Source organism: Setaria viridis, chromosome 9 (assembly GCF_005286985.2).
Source record: "Setaria viridis chromosome 9, Setaria_viridis_v4.0, whole genome shotgun sequence".
Taxonomy (NCBI): domain Eukaryota; kingdom Viridiplantae; phylum Streptophyta; class Magnoliopsida; order Poales; family Poaceae; genus Setaria; species Setaria viridis.
Window position 1 is genome coordinate 9,360,607 of NC_048271.2, and position 19,570 is coordinate 9,380,176.

Genomic DNA, 19,570 nt, shown 5'->3' on the forward strand with positions numbered 1-19,570 from the left:
ATGACAAATTGACAGGGACGCATTGACAGTGAGACAGATCATGGATACATACTGGTGGCTACATTTCACCGTCATCCATCCCCCTCCACATGGGCTTGAACGCAGCACCTCAACACACATTATCCGATTCCCATGGCCATTCATTGCTGTTCATCTCTGGACACAGAAAAGGATGAGCAATGCCTTGTGGCAGCTGCACCAGGAGGGACCCCTGGTGAATCAAGCTTCAGAGACAAGATCGGACACGCAGCCATGGCATGCTGCTGTTCTCTGTACTCCAAGCCGAACCATGCATGAATGGCGCGGGCCACCATTGCTGGCGCGGAGATTGGCCGCGTGAGTGATCGAGGGCATGTGATGTGTGCGGATGCGGCAAGTTGCGCTACGCAACTGCGTGCACCAACGCGTGGTGGGGTTCAGTGTTTGTACGTGAGCCGTCTAAAGGAACAGGCCGGCAAATGGCACTGTCCGTTTGCCATGTGAGCTAACTGTTGTCGGGCAAGGAGAAGGCGGCTGCAGGGCGAGGGCGGTTTTCCGGTGAACTGTGGGCCGGTACGCATGCATCCATATGACCATATTGAACTGCTGATGCTATGCACAAAAGGTGCATGAACTGCTGATACTTTCCCGTCGTCATGGACAGTGTCCTTGATATCTTTATGAATGACTTCGTTCGTTTGTTGGTGAGTCTCATGCTACTGTGGTGACTGCGTGCAGGTCACAGGATTTTCAGGGCTGCTGGAAAAGGATATGAGATAATGAATGTCGTGGCCGAGGCTCACATGATAACGGTGATCCTTGTCCTTGTCCTCCCACATCCGCATGAGAGGCTGCTGCATTATCACCCTTATCTGGTACTGGGAATTTATGAGGCTTATCACTTGCTGAACAAGCTGGCAACTGCACTTCCGTTGGAAAAAAAGAAAAACAAATGAAGATCATGGTATTTTCTCCCTTACATTACATATGCCATGTAAAAAAATAGCAAAAGTATACAGTGCATTCACATGCATGTTCGGGATACTAGATCTGTTCTGCCCCCACTATTAATCTGACTTAGGTCTATGAATCTTTAGAAATTAGCAAGTGGAGTTCTAGAAACGAGGGGAATTAGGGTGCGTACCCCCTTCCTGATACCCTGCAAATCCTTCATCTGATCGAGGATAAGTTTGTTATCGTGTCTGCATTTATTTAGTTGCTTTGTTATCAGGGGTACATTTCTTTTAGTTGATTCGGCTTGACAGTATTCATGCTTCCATGCACACAGGCCAATGAGTGAGCACATGGGGGTTGCTAGCTACAGATAAGGTCAGGTAAGGCCCTGTCCATTACCTAACAGATGATCGTGCCGCTATCTCGCCTTATACTTGGTATCATTGATTCTGTACCGTGTCGACCATGTTTTTCTAATGTCCCAGCCACATGCACCCCTAAGACCCACATGCCATTTTTCCCAGGAAAGAAAAAAGAACGCATGTCCTTGCTCTTGCCGAACTCCAACAAATCATTTTGGTTGCCTGGCTCAACCCACCAGGATATAGACATAGTTTTTTTTCGAAAGATGGATATAGACATAGTTGTGTGCCTGTGTATACAAAATGCCAGGCCTTTAGAAGAGGTAAACTACACAAGTCGAGAATGCATGAGCTCGTCTTAGCTCAGCGATTAACCGTAATTGTGCAAGATATATGTACAAGCTCAGTTTTTGTCAATAAATATTGTGGTACCTGTCCTGCTGTCCCTGTTAGGTGGCTAAAAGTTTCTCTTCAAAATGAAATGAGGAAAAGAAGATAATGCCACTAAGTACATTCTTAGTTCAGATTTCGCCTCATATGTTACTGATAAACAGCTGCTCTGTTTTCGCCATTTTGCTCTTATCAGTTATGTCAATATATTTTTCAGGCTAAATTATCTAACATGGTGGGAGAACACAATCAGATGGCTGGGCTATTGAAATGTAGTATAGAATAGATTATGATGGCCCATATATGGCCCAAAAGGGCAGGCAGGTCATGTGCTAGATTGCTCGGGCTGCAGAGATTGCGCTAGGCCTAAACACTATCTGCCAAGAAAAAAATCGAAGCCCAGCAAGGCAGCACCCGGGAGTTGAGTTCTGACCCCGGCTCATTGCAGAAGTTGAGAAAGAAAGTCACCTGCTGCTGAGATGTGCACTGCATCTGTGCTTCGTAGCAAAATGAAGTAGCGCTCACTTCTTGAAGCTGTTGGTTTCACGAGCTTCCATTACAGTCGAGGGAGGAAAACAACAGGGAAATTATCACGAGCTCTGCAGTCTGCAGGTAAACAAAATTCAGAACCTTTCCATGAGCAACTCCACAAAGAAAAGGGCTAGCAATGCCCTTCCACCACGTTCCAAGCCTAAACAAAAATCACAAAAAGATGCAGAACCTGCACTGCTGGAGAGTCCATGATGGCCTGAGCTCAGTGCTGCACTGCTGCCTGTATGGATGGATGGATAGTACAGCAGACATGTTGGCAGACGCGATGGAGAAAGAGACATGCAGGCGAGTGCTGTGGATCCTGGAAAGGGAGCCAAAAGGGGGCGGGCGTGATCCACAAATCCCAATAAAAGCGTAGCAGTTGGAGTGAGGTCATGCAAAAGTGACCAATCCTTGTCCTCTTCGATCAAGAGTACCTGTCGAGCTCAATGATGCCGTTCATCTGTTTGCTCACAGTGGTAAAAAAAACAGTCTCATGAAAGTTCAGTCCATTTTGAAAGATTGCAATGAAGAATGAACAGTGACGCTGGCAACTTGCACCCCCAGCATTTTGATACGAGTTTAGGGGCTAGTGATCGTGATGATTCCCTCCTCCAGCGTAAAAGGTTGCAGAAGATGCTAGTGATTTTGGGATACTTCGACCGGGTTCAGGTAATGCAAAACTACCCCCGAGTACCCCTGTGTATGTTGCGCAAACTTCTTGTTTTTCCTTTTGTACCAAAACGACAGGACACGAGGACAGTCCTGGCGAAGGGAATCTCTCCCCGTTCTCAAAGGGCATCAGTGCTGTACTGATCGATCGATGGCATTCTACTCGGGTTGGTGATGTGAATGTGATATCCTCCGATCCAAAGCGCTCCCTCTCCCCCTCTCCCTCTCCCTCTCCCTCTCTCATCGGTGATTCAATTCTGCCCGTGTCCCGATGCAATTGCCCGTCAGGTGCGAGAGGAGGTGTCCATGGCTCGACCTGGTGGTGTTGTGTTGCATCTGGCGCGCGCACGGCTCTGCCGGGTGGCCACTGACTTTGCAGAACGCGGTCGCATGCATGGTTCCAGATTTTTTCTTTCAGGAGTTTCAGCGCAGCCGTTCATGACCTGATTGACGTACAATGCAGTATTATCCAATCAAGCAGGCCTTGAATTGGATGCCAATATGCCATTATTGTTTGTTCATCAACGGCAGTTTTCTTGATATTTTGATCAAACCGGCGAGATGTACGGCGACGTGCAATTGTTTCGAAACTTGCGTGGATTTTTTACACTTCTTTTTTTTTTACTTGACTGGAACTTTGTCCGCGCGTCTTGAGATGTCAAATGTTAGTTTTGAAATTTTGAGCTCGGTGTTGAAACTTCACCTTCAGAGTAATCTGAAACAGTGTTTAATCTTTGAAATATCACCGGAAGCGCGTGAAAAAAATGCTGTTCTTTTTAAAATGAAAGTTACTATGAAAATTTCCACGAAAGGCATATGTCGGATCATGCACCCGAATGAAACTTCTGTAAAACAGGGATGATGCCATACTTAGCTTCCACGAAACAAGAGGACATGTGCTGCAGATCGTTTGTGTACGCCGGCCACATCTTTGCCATTGCCATTGCAATCGTTGACCCCTCCCCGGTCTCTCCCATCCATCATGCCATCACGGACCATGTACTACCTGCACATCAGCGTCGATCCTCCCGTGCATCGGCATGCATGGCAACAAGGTGTCCACGAGTTGCTCGTAGTAGCAGCTCCCCTCAGTCCTCGTCATCGACCGGCTGTTGGGGCCAAGATGCTGGCCGAGCTGAGAGTGCCGACTGCCAAGCAACGCAAAGCGTCGCCGGCGTTTCAGGTCAGCACCTCCATCCAGAGGTCCATGTCCATCCGCCATGGCCTCATGAGGTGACCAGCGAAAGCTGCACGCGCCCATCACGCTCGGTTGCGGCATGGCACGACATCGATCACAAAAAAAAGAAGCGTCTTTTCTTTTCTTTTTCTCTTTCATTTCCCTTTCTCTTCTTTTCTTTTCCGTGCCCTGGCCCCATGTCTAGACGTCTCGTAGACAGCAGCAGCTAGCTCTAGCTCCTCCTAGCACTGCGCTGGCATGCATCGCATGCATGCACGCACGGTACGGATGTACATACGCGGAGACCCTGCCCTATTCGTACGGATATACTGACGCTGACGACTGACATGGCTCAGTGGCTGCAGGAGTGCAGGTTTGCACTTTGCAGCCGGGTGAGCTTTTCCTTCAGGGCTTGAGGCTACAGAGACGGAGGAAACTGGAAGATGGAAAGAAAACGTGTGCGTTGGATGTGATGTGTGCTTTCTTTCTATCCTCTGATGAGTTCTGAAGAATCTGATCTAGGATAACGCCTGACTGACCAGATTGAAGTGTGTAGAATTTTTAATAATAAACTGTACACTTTTGTGAACGAGTATTGGTTGGGTAACGACCATAGTGTAATTTTTCCTCCGAGTTCAGACATGTTTCTGGCCGTTCAGACAATTATCCATGAGTTAATAGTGCTCTGATTTTTTCTATTTGATGTAGAACCCAATCCATTGAAGGGACATTGTGATGTACTCCTAAATAAAAGGAGCTCAATTATTTGATTTCAGACCGGCCTAATTTTTCTGCATCAATGTCAGCCAATCAGCTCAATCATCCCATGTACTACTCCAGTGTGCCATTTCAGAAAAACGAGAGATGTTAACTGTTATACCATTTGAGGAGCAACATGATCTGCCATCTCATCCACTGGATTAATGGCCTCGGACAATTTGTGTCAACAAGACTCTGTTCAGTGATTAGGACGCTCCACACATCGGTAACCACTATCTCAGAATTAACTACTCCGCTCAGACAACATCATGTAACAAATTCACCACCTGGAGCTGAGCAGGACAGCTTCGCAAATGAGAGTGCTTCGCTTCACTGGTTTTCAGATGGTAATGTACATGGGTCATGGTGGTGACACCATGTCCCCATCCCTCTCTGACTTAGTACCTGATAGATGACCTGAAGATTTATTTTATTTTTTTAAAAAAGGTTGAATTCTGCCAACAGTTACTGTCATGAGCCACATGGCATGCATATATGCAGGCATATTTACCACAGGCAGATCATAATCATTTGTGTGCATTATGCATGCCTGGATCTGCATGATTGCTCCATGTTTGATTCAAAGATTTGGCATGCATGCCTTGTTGGAGAGACTTTTTTCACCAGAGTGTTCAATACCACTTTCCAGTCAAAATTACCCAAAATCATGGCACGAGACATGGAGTAGGCTCAACTCAAGGCGGTAGTACTACGAGCTAGGTTGCCCCTACTTCTAGAATCTAGATCCTCTCATTTCCTCCTTTCTGATTCAAGGCTTTTTGTTAGCATTAGGCATCATCAGTAGCCGTTGATTCTAATCCACTTGACCCTAACCTGTTTGGGTCATGGGCATTAAACATTAGATACTAATTAGGAGTATTAAATATAGATTAATTATAAAATTAATTGTATAAATTATGGTTAATTCGCAAGACGAATCTATTAAGCCTAATTAGTCCATGATTTGACCATGTGATGCTACAGTAAATATATGTTAATCATGAATTGATTAGGCTTAATAGATTCGTCTCGCGAATTAACCATAACTTATGCAATTAGTTTTATAATTAGTTCACGTTTAGTCCTTCTAATTGGTATCCAAATATCCGATGTGATCCGAACTAAAAATTAAAAATTAGTACATGAATCCAAACACCCCTAACTTTTATCCTTGGGCCTGCTGGGCCTACACTAAAGCACCAAGCAAGCACACACTTAGATAAGACACCACTTGGTGGTAGCCACTGTGTGGTGCCCTGTCCCTTTTCCTCCCACCAGAGAAAATATTTCCTTCATGCTATGGCCAAATCACCATTCACCAGACCGCAGCAGCAAGCAGTGTGACATGATCTCTTCATTTCCTACAAAAGTATTTTGCTGGGTCCCAATCTCTTGACATGTTGAAGTTTCTTGCACCCTTGGGCTAGAAAAATGATGGTGTGGAGAACATTGCACAATGCAAGGTCCTCACAGCTGCAACTGCCAGGCCTACCTCTTTCCAAACCTCAAGACTTTGGATACACACAACTTAAAATCTATAACAGATTATTCAGCTGGCTGTGCCATTAACTCAACAGAAGGCACAAGTTGTTTATGCCGGAAAAAAAAGATCATATGGAATCATATATTCTCTTGCAGCTGGTTATGTCCTTATTCGTAACATGCATGCAACAGATTGGGGGACTGGGGGAGAAAGTGCCAATGCAATATGATAACAAACCACGGCACTAGCTAAAAGGGCCAGAGCAGACAACTATATGCGCTCCAGAATTCAGGTACATGAATTGGCATTTTTTTTCCCCCGCAATACAAAGCATGTGAACTTTTCCAACTGGCAAGTGTTCATCGTGTATATGCTCCCTAATGCCCTTTCTGAAAACATTATTGGGTTTTATAGTAGCAACTGTACTATATAGTGTACTAAGATATACCGACTGTGCAATTATCAAAGCCCTGCCGACAAAGTGGTTTTTTGATACTTTGGCTTAACAATAATACCAAATGCAGAAAGTATACAATAAGAGATACTGCAGCATATCTGAATCCAAGTCTATGAAAGGGCAAGTATATTGTGTTTCTTTTTTAAGGAATCGGAGTAGTATATTGGAGAATAAGCTTATTAAGCTTTTTTTTTTCTAGGAGTATCTACAGCATAATGGTGTGGTTCACTAACTGCCTTGTCAGTGTCATTCCCTGAGAGGCAATAATTGCTGCATAGAAGCTTGTTAAAATACTGGTCACCAACAGAAATATTCTGTTTCATTATATTTATGCAGTCAGCCTCTAGATTGATAGCTCCAGGAATAAATTATTGGTGCCTAATCAATCTTTTCACGGGGTATTAGTGCCTACTGCATAGGCATTGAAGTGCCACTGCTTCTGTTGATAGCACTGTGGGTACTATGGCCGAAAATATATGTCCACATGTGAGATCCTATTCGTACAGCGAGCCTTTAATGGTAGAACAGAGGTCGAGTAAACAAACTACCCAGCTGGTTAAGGAATTACGCCCTTTGAAACAAAGATAAAGCATAGAAACTTAAATAATTTCAATCATATAGAAAAAAAATTCTATGTGTCTCTTTCAAAGAAAAGATCGCACGCTATGGAATTCTTCGTGATTCCTATGGGATGCAGGGTCCATAGGAATTTCAGAGGAAAATTGGACCTCACATTGATTTTCTATATTTTTTCTTATGTTGTATCCAAAGGTTAATTTAGAAACTCATCAGCATTTTGAATCCTCACAGTATTGCAACTTTCATGCAACTTAAAATCCTGTGTTTTTCATATTCTTATGTTTTGGAAGCCATGTATCCTAAAGAGACCCTGAATATGTTTTCTATAAAATTGTTTTGTACACATGGCACATCTCTATAAAAAAGTGTTCAGTTCTAAGTAACTAAATACTACTCACTCCGTTAAAATGTTTTTAGCTTTTTTTTTTCCCGAAGCAACCTCCCAAAAGGGCAGGGAGTTCCTGCTATTCACTGTAGGTAGAAAAAGAGTTGATCCAGTTTATAAGCAAAACTGATCCAAAAACCTCATACCGCACGGTTATTTAACTTAAAACCAGCGAAAAATCACACGACGACCACCCCAGGCAACAAACACACGTCATAGCAACCACAAACGACGGATCCCCGTGTGGCATCGTTGCCGAGCTTTTTTCACAATAGTGAAAAGCAGCTCTTAAATATTTTTAGCTTTGTACCAAGTGAAACATTTTAAATTGTGAGCAAGCTTATCTAGAAATATATTAAGATCTACTATGCCAAGTATGCGGCATCGGAAACATATTTCAGGGTAGATCAAAATAAAATACATTCGATGATGGAGATATCAGTATATTTTTCTATAAACTTAACAAAAAATCAAGCAAGTCTTAGAACAAAATACACTGCCCTTACTTTTGAACGTAACCAATTTCCCCGGTCACCAAATGGGCCATGATTCCTTCTTCAGCAGCAAAAGCATTCCGGCGGGAAAGGACATGGACCATGGAGCATCGATGCGTCATCATCAATCGAGGACGCCATGGCAAGCCACCGAGCCTAGAGGAAGCGAGGCGAGGTGCACGGACTGTGGCTGGCTGGCTCGCTTCGCTTGCTCACCCAAGGATCGCAGATCGCACAGCCTCGCCGAGTCGGCGTGTCCCGGTCCCGGAGACAGCGAGCCCGCACTTCGCATCGCCCGGACACGCATAATTGCCCGCCCTGCCACGCCTCGGAACCCGCGCCGTCCTATCCGTCCTGCCGCTGCCACCGCTCCCTAGTCCCTCCCTGCGATCGCCCAACACCAAACTCCTCAACGCGGCCACCCACCCACGCAAACGTCGCCGGCTCCGGCGCCGCGGGTGCCTACTGGTGGTATCGCAGCCGCCCGCTGCTGCACGACGAACGAATCCAGGCCGCCGGATCCGGCCCGGCGCGGGCCAGGTCAGCAGTCGCGGAGTGGGGGCCACGGTGCCCGGGCCAGCGGCGTCAGTAGCTGCGCGAGGACGTAGAGCGGTCCCAGGCCGTGGAAGCCGCTGGGGACCGGAGGGCACGTGGCGGGCACGGCGCGCACGGGATGCGGTGGCCCCCCTGCTCTTGGACGAGGCCTCGCGCTCGCGGCGGGGCTGTCCGTTCCCACCCGACATGGGGGAGCAGGCAGTAGAAAAAGGGCCGTGGGGGTAAAAAGCTCTCTCTGTTGTGGCAGTCACGGCCTCACGGAGTCACTCCAACGCTTTTTACTACTGCAGCGGCCTGTGCACGTATATAAATGCATTTGAGCTAGCTACATGTGCACTTGCCACTCGAAATCTTGTACAGATTATACTTTCTTTTCACAAATCTTTGCACCATTTACCTTACCCCTGCCGTGCGATGCAACCCCAGGGCCATCGAGAGCGCGAGGAAGAAAGAGGTCGCACCGAACGGCTCCTTTACTCTCCGACTTATGCCTATTTATTTTAATCAAAATCATAAATTATTATTGTCCGATTCCTATGAAGCTCGATCCTTAAATTTACTAGGCTAAATTAGACCCCCTCCAATGATTGCATATGAGCTAGCTCATAAAATATTTTCTCATATCTTAATAGCAGAGAGAAGAGCTACCTCTTAATAAAAAGGTAGTCTCATACAGACACTTCAAGATTACGTGAGAATGACGTGTAAGGTCATTCATATTATGAGCTATGTGCTAAGAGCTAAATTATTGGAAGAGTTTTCTTCTAAAGTACTTAGAGCTAAGTACTAACTCGTACCATTGGAGGAGGCCTTGGAGGTCCTTTACCACCCTTACGGGGTGTTTGGGAGGGGGGCTAAACTTTAGCCCCCTCCTTTTAGCCAAATTTTAGCCCTTCTCATCCAAATATCAGGGCTAAAATGGAGGGGCTAAACTTTAGCCCCCCATGATCCATTAGCCCCTCCAAGGGGTGTTAAAATGGACTAAAAGGGGCTAAAAGTGGTCCCCTTATCCAATTCCCCCTGTTGCCCCCCTTCCCGCTCTCTCTCTCTCTCCTCCCGCCGCACCCCTGCCGCCATCCGCCCGGCCTCACCGCCTCCACCCGGCCGCCGCCGCCTCCGCCTCACCGACCCCGCCGCACTTCGCCTCCGCCTCGCCGGCCCCGCCGCCTCCGTCCGGCCATGCCTCTTCCGCCCGGCCCGCCACCTCCGCACCCCCCTCTCTCTTGGCGCCGCCGGGCTTGTCAACCCCGTCTCGGGGAGGACGGTGACAGCCGTCCGGATCCGGGGCGGCTGGCCGGATCCTCGCTCCCCATCCTCGCCGCCGCCGCTGCGCCGGCTCCTCCGGAGCCGTCCCTGCGCTGCCCATCCGTCGACCTGGGAGGGGTGCTGGCCGCGGCACGGAGGCAGCCCCGCCCGACCCCGCCTCCTCCGGCCGGCCCCACCGCCTACGAGGCCAGGACTGCTCACCACCACCGCCGCTACCTCCGCCCGGCCGCCGGAGCGCCCAAGCCGCCGGAGACGGAGCTCGATCCGCCGCGTGCCCAAGCCACCGGTGGAAGACGACGCGAGCTGCGTGTAGGACGGGACCGGCAGGATCGGTAGCGGCTGCGGCGTCGCGGCCGCGGAGGCAGTGGCACCATGGCGCAGAGGAGGAGTAGGTGGGCGAGCAGCACAGGAAGAAGTGTTGCTATCTTTTGTCATGGAATTGGCTTGGAAGGAAGAAAAAAATCTTATCCTTGCACTACCGTAGGAAGAAGTAGAGGAGGGGTAGAGGAGAGGAGAGAAAGCAGGGGTAAATAGGTCTTTTATCAACATATGTGCTAAAGTTTAGCCTCCCACCCAAACACCCCAAAGGGCTAAAGTTTAGACCATCAAATAGAGTGCTAAACTTTAGCCTAGGGCTAAACTTTAGCCCCTCCCTCCCAAACAGGACCTTAGTCACACCTGTCTTTTTTTTTTTTCATTCTAGGACGCGTGGTAAAGTTATGTCCCCTTCGTCATTGAAAGGTCAGACTCCATGGGGGTCAGGTTAATAATGCTCGTAATAACAGAACAAAGGCCGATAGATGACCCTTTTCTCTAGAAACACAAGGAAAAATGAGTCTTTTTTTTTGGCGGACGAGCCGAAGGCGAAGAGGAATAATAACACCATATTTTGTTGAAGGGTTACGAAGACGTACGCGTTGAAACTTCAAACTTTCTCGAATCTGGATCTGTCACGACACGAGACGAGATGGATGCACCTTGTGCTACGCTAGCTACTGCTAGTGTGCTCAGTGCTCGCTGCTCGGCCGGAGCCAACACGCGAGTAGGCCGTACCTGCGCTGCACGGCTGTAAGCTGCGCTGCAGTAAATGCATGCGATGCGACGCTAAGCGTCAAGGAGTACGTACGTGCCACTGCACCTGCACGTATATCGCCAATCGATGAGATATGACCCCTGCGTACGAATCCACTGTGCGCCTATTTATGGCGGTGCAATGATTATTCCACACCTACGTAAAAGCAAACAAAAGGAAACAGAGGCCCAGATAAATACGTCGTGGGGATTCCTGTTTCTTTTTTCCGAACCGTCGTAGGGAAAATATGACACTGTACCATTGTACATACTCCGTACAAGACTGAAGCTAAATCCGATGGAAAATATGATTTCACCTGATTTTTAGTGTATTCCGTTTTGTTTATGAAATGGTTTCATGTACAAACATGTGAAGTCGCAACTGGCATAAGGGTATGTTTGATAGGATTTCGAGGTGCTCCGGCATTAGTACTATGGCAAAACTCAAGAGCAAGAAGCTTCTAAAGTCGTAATTTTGTGCTTCACCGGCATGTGGGGGGTTTGATTTTGAATTTTGCATGAATATATTTTTTAAAGTCATGTGTACTTAAATCAAACTTTTAGAAATCTTGTATGATTTCTATGTTATGGTTTTTATATGAAATTCATACAAGATTTCATGAATATATATAATCTTCTTTCCACTCTATCTGGAAGGCTGGAGCCAGTTGTTCTTCATGCTCCCTTTGCTAATGCATGTCAGACGATGCCACCGTCGCCTCTTGAAGAATCCATAGAATCCTGAAGAATACGCAGTCCCACTTCCACACTACGGTTGGGTACAAAAGGCTTAAAAAGAATCCTGAAGAGAACGCACGCTGCAAGGCGCTAGACGACACTGCTTGCTGTCAGGTATTTGCGCCATGCTGAAACGTACGGGAGCAGCTCCTGCTTTATCATATCCACTCCACGTAAAACAAGTGATACCTGCGCATAATTTTTTTTAAGGAACAGCACGGAGGTTCCTACTGGATAAGTGCACATAATTCATCTAGTTTTGTTGTGTCTGTCTTTTCCATGAGGAGTATAATTCTCTCAACCGACGCGTATATTTTTTTAGGCTTTGTTCGATAGATCGTTTCCCTCTTAACATGGGTTGAGGTGAAAAAAAAAACATTTTTTTCGGCCAAACATTTCTGTTCTCTCAGGTTTAAAATGTAAAGATTTTTAGTTATCTCTAAATGACGAAACTTGCGGACAAGCTCCTGCACGTTATTGGGCCACGTTGCCCCGTTTTCTCCACCTTCAGATCTCGGGCAAAGTTTTCCTGGTCTGTTGATCCGGGCTTGCTGTCTTCCGTCAGAGTTCGCGATCCCTCGTGATTTCCCGACGTCTCTCCCGTGTCCCGTTCCCGTCGTCTCTCCCGCAGCCGGCGCACATCGGGGAGGAGGCAGGAGCTCGCGGCCGCGTGGACTGGGTAGTCCCCGACGACCCACCACCGTCCTCGCCCTCAGCACCGGGTTCTCCGCAGCAGCCGTGGGCGCCCCTGTCTACGAGCGGACGCGGCACACCTCGTGCGCCCACGACCTGTTCGACGGAACGCTGCACCACGCAGCCGTTGAATGCCTCGCACACCTCCCTACGCTTGCTGAGCCTCGCCTCCGTTCCCTGCTGGTTCTCCTATGGGAAGGAGGGTTGAGTACCCGCGCCGCGCAAGGCGAGCCAATGGCAAGGTTCGCAAGGCATGCCGCTCGTTGACGTAGGGACTCGCTGGGCGGCAGCGGCCAGGGAGGTGGCGCCGGCAATTACGACCTCAAGAGAGCGTACCATGCATGCGATGGTACCTTGACAAGAACTCCACCAACAAGGGAGAAGCAGAGGCAAGTTCATGCTTATCTCTGAGGCATGCAAGCTGTTCACCTCGCCCTCTTACTTTTCTCCGTTCCAATGTACCTTCTATTGCAAAAGTTAACTCGGCTATTAGGAAGTAATTCAACAGCGCCATTTGAACTCATGCCATTGATTCTGCCATAAAAACAAGATATGAGGTATTGAGGTTATGATAAGAAAGTAATATCAACTAGGAGTCTAGGAAGCAAGAACAATTATTGCATGTTCAAAACATGAGCCTTTCTTTCAATCCTAACTATAGCTTATCGATTTGAGGCATCGATTATTTGTGAAGCGATTTTTACAATTTCACTCTGTTTGCATTTTTCTGGTAGTACAACACAAAAGCACTATTTTTTCCCCCATCCAGTTCTTTTAAAAGTTATAAACAATGCTGTGTGTCTCCTCTCAGTTGCTTAGCGATCCCCATAAATGTACAATCTATGATTACCTAGAAGAACTTAAGATGGGCTCAAAGGGAAGGCAGTCCTAGGAGCAGGAGTCCTGGCGCATCCTCCTTCCCTGGCAGGACTCATTCCACCTCTTCATTTTAATTTGGCAAGGACGGATGATATATTTAAAGAGTTCTTTGTATCCCAACCAGCCTTGCAGATATGTACAAGAGTCTACCAAAAAAAATCATATTAATCTCACGAGAGACTATGGTTACTAGCGTGTTAGCATCCTTCCTTATTTAAAAAGTTCACGAATTGGAGCTACACCTTTTGTATAAGCTCATTACCCGACTGTCTTGTATAAGCTCCTTTTGGGGAATTCTCTCATGTATAGTGTACTCACCTATGCTGTTATGGAAAAAGTAGCAACTGAATCCAGTTAACACGATATCTGAAGTAGTTCAATACCAAACAATGAGATTAATTTTTTTACTCATTTATCTTTCATGGTAACTACCCAACTTGCTTGGGACTGAAAGGCTATATTGTTGTTCTTGTTGCTGTAGTATTCATCTTTCATGGTAAGACAAGCTTCTTTGTTATTGTCGGCAACGATGTGTTTTCTTAAGATGTTTGGTAATGAACTCTTTGGACATTTGACATAAAGTGTTTATTGCCGACAATAACATCACATCGCAATGGTGAATACTTTGGACATTTGTCTTAATTTCATTGATACGTAAGATGTGTTGTTTGCATGTGACTATCCTAGGTCAAAGTGCAACCTTAAAAAAAAGTACAAATACACTGTTTCCAATTGCATGTATAATGTATAGGTATTCGCTACTGAACTTTTAGCAAAAGCGCAACTTGTCATCTTAATACTGAAATTATCTGTCTCAAATCCTGTTCTTCTCATACCTGCTACTTCCAAAGCAATGTCTGTTTAATAATTCATACTATATGTTATATGATCATTTTGTATTTGCTATATGACCAATCTTTTTTTTATTAAAACTGTGGGGAAGTTCCCCACAGCGCTTCATTCAAAAGGGGAAAAAATATGTACAGACTGTAGGAGATATTTACAAAAGTTATCTAGCCATTGTCTAACTATTGGTCGAAAGTCGTCCTTAACCCTATGCAGTTGCAGGACGATATGTTCCTTAAACCTCACGGTTCAAAGATGAATGGATGCACTATTTTCCTCAAAGATTTTCCCTTTTCGCAGATTCGTCAGCTCCTAAGTATATGATCAATCTTTAAACATGCTTCCAGTATACCATCAGCTCAATCCATCCTCACGGTTCAAAGATGAATGGATGCACTATTTTCCTCAAAGATTTTCCCTTTTCGCAGATTCGACAGCTCCTAAGTATATGACCAATCTTTTAAACATGCTTCCAGGTATACCATCGGCTCAATCCATGTAGGCGCGGCAACACCGTGCCATGGGTTTTCTAGTGTACTACTAAGTCAAAATTCTCTAACCTATAGAAAAAATATACCAACGCCTACATCATCAATCGGTATGAGTTAAATTCGCTATGAAATATTTTTTTTAACTAAACTCCTAGCTTTCTCAAACAGCAACAAAAACCCTCTTTTGCGTCACCGCTTTCTCCACAACTTGCGTTTGCGCCTAGCTTATCGTGCAAAAGATGTACAGTAGCGCAATCATCGTCGCAAGTACGACCGCAATTAACCAGCGGTGGTTAAGCCATTGCACTTGCATCATCACCAAACATCAATCACATCCGGGACGAATAAACCACAAAGAATTCAACCGGGAAAATTATAGCTAAAAAAAATCCTGACGATCTGTTGCTGCTAATCTCTAATTGGTGATGCGCGCGCGTGTGGGTGTGCGCGTGCAGGTTTTAAATACGATCCCCCCTGCCATTCTCCCCCTCCCCCCTCCCCCTGGGAAACAGAGAGAGCGAGAGGTGGAAGGAGGAAGAAGAAACCCCCTCCTCCCTCCTCGAGAACAGTTCTCCCCATTTACCCCGGGGGAAAGGAAAGATTAGTCGTGAAATCAAAGTCTAGCCTCCCAGCCGTATAAATACCCAAACCGGCAAACCCCACCCCACCACCCAAGAACCGCAGAAATCGAGCAGACGCCTTTCCGGGGGTTTTCCGATCCGGACGGCGGTTTCCGGCGAGGTTTTTGGGTTCCGTCACTCAGGGTGGTTTCGTTGATCGATACCTGTGTGCTCTTCCTTCTTCGTTCTTGTTAGGGACCTTCCTTTCCCATTCGCTGATCAGAGCCTGTCGCCGGCCGGCTTCTGTTCTTGCGCGTTGCTGGGAAGAGGAAATAGCGGGTGGAAGTTTGGGTTCCGATCGAATCCGAGGCCGGGGAGCAATGCGGCCGTGGTAGGAGCGGCCGGCCATCACTACCGGAGTTTGATCCAACCAAGGAGGGCCGCTTTCTGGTGAGCTTTTTCGTCCTCTGCGCCGTCTCTGTTCATTCTTTAAAGCGACTACGCAACAAAAGCGCTCGCAGAAGTTGCCATCTTTTCTCCTTTCATCATTGCTGATGGCACCGCCTGCCTGCTCACACTCGCGCAGCGATGCTGCGCAGCAGATCGAGAGGAGCGGTTGGTGGCGGGGCCAAGCAAGGAGGAGCAGGTGGGCTCATGGCTGAGCCCCCCGCGGCCACGGCCACCGCCGCCCAGTCGCCGAGGCATCCTTCTTCTTCGTCGTCAGCTGCCCCGGTGTTCCCTGCCCCGAGGCCGTTCATGGCGATGGCGCTGCCCCAGGCGGACGGCTCCTCCGAGGGGCCCTCGTCGGCCATGAGCCCCACCTCCATCCTCGAGACCAAGCAGTTCTGCTGCTCCGCGCTGCCCCCGTTCCTGTCGGAGCGGAGCCTCAGGCGAGCGCACCACGCGGACACGCCCGCCGCCGCGCCGGAGCCGGCCGGCGTCGGCCTCGCCGACGTGCTCCGGGATCACGGGGACGCCAAGCCGGGCGGCGGCAAGGTGGTGTTCGGGTCTCAGCTCAGGATCCAGGTCCCCTCCGGCAGGGCCGTCGAGCTGGTGTCCTCCCCGATCGAGTTCGGCGCCAAGAACCGGGACGCGCAGCTGGCGGTGCTGTCGCCCGCCAGGAGGTTCCTGCCGGAGGTGGTCAGCTCGCCGTCCGCTCGGGTGTTCGCCGGGGCCGTGGCGCCCGGGGAAATGGCCATGTCAGAAGACTACACCTGCGTCATCTCGCGGGGCCCCAACCCGAGGACCATGCACATCTTCGACGACTGCATAGTCGAGAGCTGCGGGGATGTGCTCGTCGAGAAGATGGACAAAGGGGCCGGCGCTGGCGATGGCGGCTTTGCGGCTGTGGCGAGTGGCTTCATGAGCTCTTGCCACGCATGCAACAAGCAACTTGGCTATGGCAGTGACATCTTCATCTATCGGTGAGAATGCTCTCCTGGTTTCCTTGCTTATGTTTCTGCAGTAACGATTTCTGAGTGAATATCCACTTGCGTCTTGTCGGTTCAGAACATAACTGCCATTTTTCAGCTACTGACATTAGAAGAAATTATCGCTGTATTTCAGTGATTCAGTTGGGTTCCTCTGCTCCTTGCTCACAATGTTACTAGGAAGGTGAATTATCTTCAGGCTACTGAAAATTACAGAATGATGCTCTGGTTAGGACACCAACATGGTCTGCTAGATATGAACCACACAACGGCAAAAATAAAATAACACATTCAGAGGCACCTCTACACAGTCCATGTATTACCAGCTAAGGTTAAAGGGTGCACCGGCCAAATGAACTTAGTATTTGAAACTAAAACTGAAATCGCCTGATGTTCTCATAGTGCATTTTTTTCCCATTAGTTATGCAAGCATGTAAAACGACACCTATGTCGTAACTGCTGCTTAGATGATAATGAATACTCCTGTATGTCAGACACGAATTGATATAAGGCAAAAGATATTGCATTCTTATGCACTATTATTTGACATGAAGATGGCTTCCATCATTGCCTGGGGACCTTGATGAGTGGTTCTAATGTTAGAGTCGTTTATGACTTTCTGATTGGAGTGTGGGTTATACAATACATCTTCAGTGGATCTTATCGAGATTATATCGGCCTTTACCCGACCAACCTTTACTGATAGTTTGATACCCTTTTAATTTAATACTAGGCCCTATTCACTGAAACAAGTTGCTTGCCCATTTGATATTGTGATGTTTCGATTCCCTGTTGCTTTTGAAGGGTGACTTGCTCCTTGTTTAAGGCACATATTTAAAATACAGTGGTATTGTGCATCAGGAGCTCGCTGTGTTTGCTTGGAGTAGCTGCTTGACATTTATAATTCTCGACTGTTATGTTTCACTTTCACATAGAAAACTACGCAAAGGAGCTCATTATCCTAGTGCGGGGGGTTATACTAACAAATTCCAAGGGACTAAATTATTTGGCACCCATTGATGTTGCTAAATGAGGTCCACGTCCCAAGCCGTGCTGGTCTTGGTGCTCCTACTCCTAACTCCTGACCATGAGCAGGACCAGTTATCATCACCAAAAACAAAAGTTTCGACATCGTAGTTGCAAGTTTGACAGCCTCTTGTTACCAAAATATACACCAAGTTTGCTTAGATAAGACAGCGAAAGGGATTTGCTGTGTCTTGTTCGCAATTTTCCTTGCTTGCTGCATATAATCCATTTGAGTGCTAAACACTAGCTTTGAGATGTGCTCCCAAACCATTTTTGCTTCACATCTTCTGATGCTATAATTCCTCGAGCAGAGTAGTTTAATTTGTGCCTGTGCTGTTCACAAAGATGCATAGCATGAACAGCAGTTGTCTCGAAAAAAGCTGTACGCATTTTATAATTCAGCAGTTAGGTCATCGCTGTTCTGTTATGATATAATTGGCCCTTTTTCTCTCTTTTTTCCAGAGGTGACAAAGCATTCTGCAGCAGCGAGTGCCGGTACCAGGAGATGCTTTTCGACGAAACAGTGGACAATTTGCGCTAGACGATGAACGAAAAGAGGATGTTAGTGGAGGAGAAGGCATGATGATCCTGAATAACTGAGACAAGTTTTTTTTTTTGCTTCTTTTTCTTCCTTTTGTTGTGTCATCTTTGCGAGATTGCATGCTGTTTTTGGTCATGGAGGAGGGAATGATTTAGTCTTTTGCGGATTAAAGACCTTTGGCGCCCACTTTTGTAAGAGGTTGCAGATTGATGATCTGGACTTCTTGTTCATGCGACTTTCCCGTTTTAGTTGCAAGTTCTGATGCTCCCATTCTAGTTCTGTGTTTGTTCATGTGACTCCCAGAGTGGATCCCAAAGTAAATTGAAGAAAAGTTAGCCCCTTTGCTCTGTTTCTATTCTGTCAATCATCATATTGTGTGCATGATCATCCATCAGAATCAGATTTGTACAATCTATCAATTTGCCAAAAGGAAGAAGTAGAGTGGCAGAGAAAAGAAAACACAACTTTTTCAGTGATTCAGGGGGCAAAAGAAGCGCTAGGCATCTTGAGAAAAGTTTCACTCAGAGGTTGGGTGGAGCTTGGTGTAGCAGCTGGGCTAGCTCATGGGGGCCAGCCACCTTGCCAATCACCTGTAATAAACTGCAGCGGCCCCCACAAGTATACTAACAGCTCAACAACCCTTGATCATCATAGTGTTTCCTGTAATTGGAGCCCTGGGAGTGTGCTGGACTGATGCTGATTGCGATTTGTCCTGGCATTGTTTATGAGCTCATTCATCTGCTGCAAGCTTTGCTCTGTGGACGGTTTGATTCTTCTCCCCTCTCCCCTGCTTTTTGGTTGCTGCTACTCTTGTGCATCATTGCATTGGCACAGCGTATGAAATTATTGTGAACCAATCGCTCGTGCTTTAGCAGTTGTTAATCATGGCAAAGGACGCTGCAGCTTTTGACCCTGGAACTGTTCTAGGAGACATTCACATGGAGATCTGTGGCCGTTTTTTGGCTGACTGATAGAGTGATAGCCTGATAGGTGATTCTTTGGCCTCTTCAGTTTGGCCAGCCGATTCAGTGAAATTGAACAGATGCAGTTTTGACATCATCTGATTGTGCTTGCTAGAGTGTGTCTTCTTCTTTTTTTAAAAAAAAATGAATGTATATTATTGTTCTGTTTATGTATTTCAATGCAGTTTATTGAAGCCAAATTATCAACTCTGGACAGCTAATGCGTGCTGTACTTAAGGTAAGATTCGTTGAATTGATGAAACAGATATTTGGGGATTGTTTTGTAACAT

At 46.9% G+C, this 19,570-nt stretch overlaps 1 protein-coding gene across 1 annotated transcript; it reads left to right on the top strand.

Moving 5' to 3' along the window:
* The first annotated feature begins 15,238 nt into the window (after nucleotides 1–15,238).
* LOC117839113 (FCS-Like Zinc finger 8) lies at nucleotides 15,239–18,658 on the top strand. Its single transcript, XM_034719369.2, has 3 exons — nucleotides 15,239–15,771; nucleotides 15,908–16,745; nucleotides 18,240–18,658. Exons 2-3 carry the CDS (start codon nucleotides 15,910–15,912, stop codon nucleotides 18,316–18,318), a joined length of 915 nt encoding a protein of 304 aa, XP_034575260.1. The 5' UTR covers nucleotides 15,239–15,771; nucleotides 15,908–15,909; the 3' UTR covers nucleotides 18,319–18,658.
* Nucleotides 18,659–19,570: the final 912 nt, after the last annotated feature.

Coding starts and splice junctions, on each gene's coding strand:
- LOC117839113 (XM_034719369.2), top strand. CDS start 15,910: ATGCTGCGCAGCAGATCGAGAGGAGCGGTTGGTGGCGGGGCCAAGCAA. Junction 16,746..18,239: donor AGTGACATCTTCATCTATCG/GTGAGAATGCTC, acceptor TCTTTTTTCCAG/AGGTGACAAAGCATTCTGCA.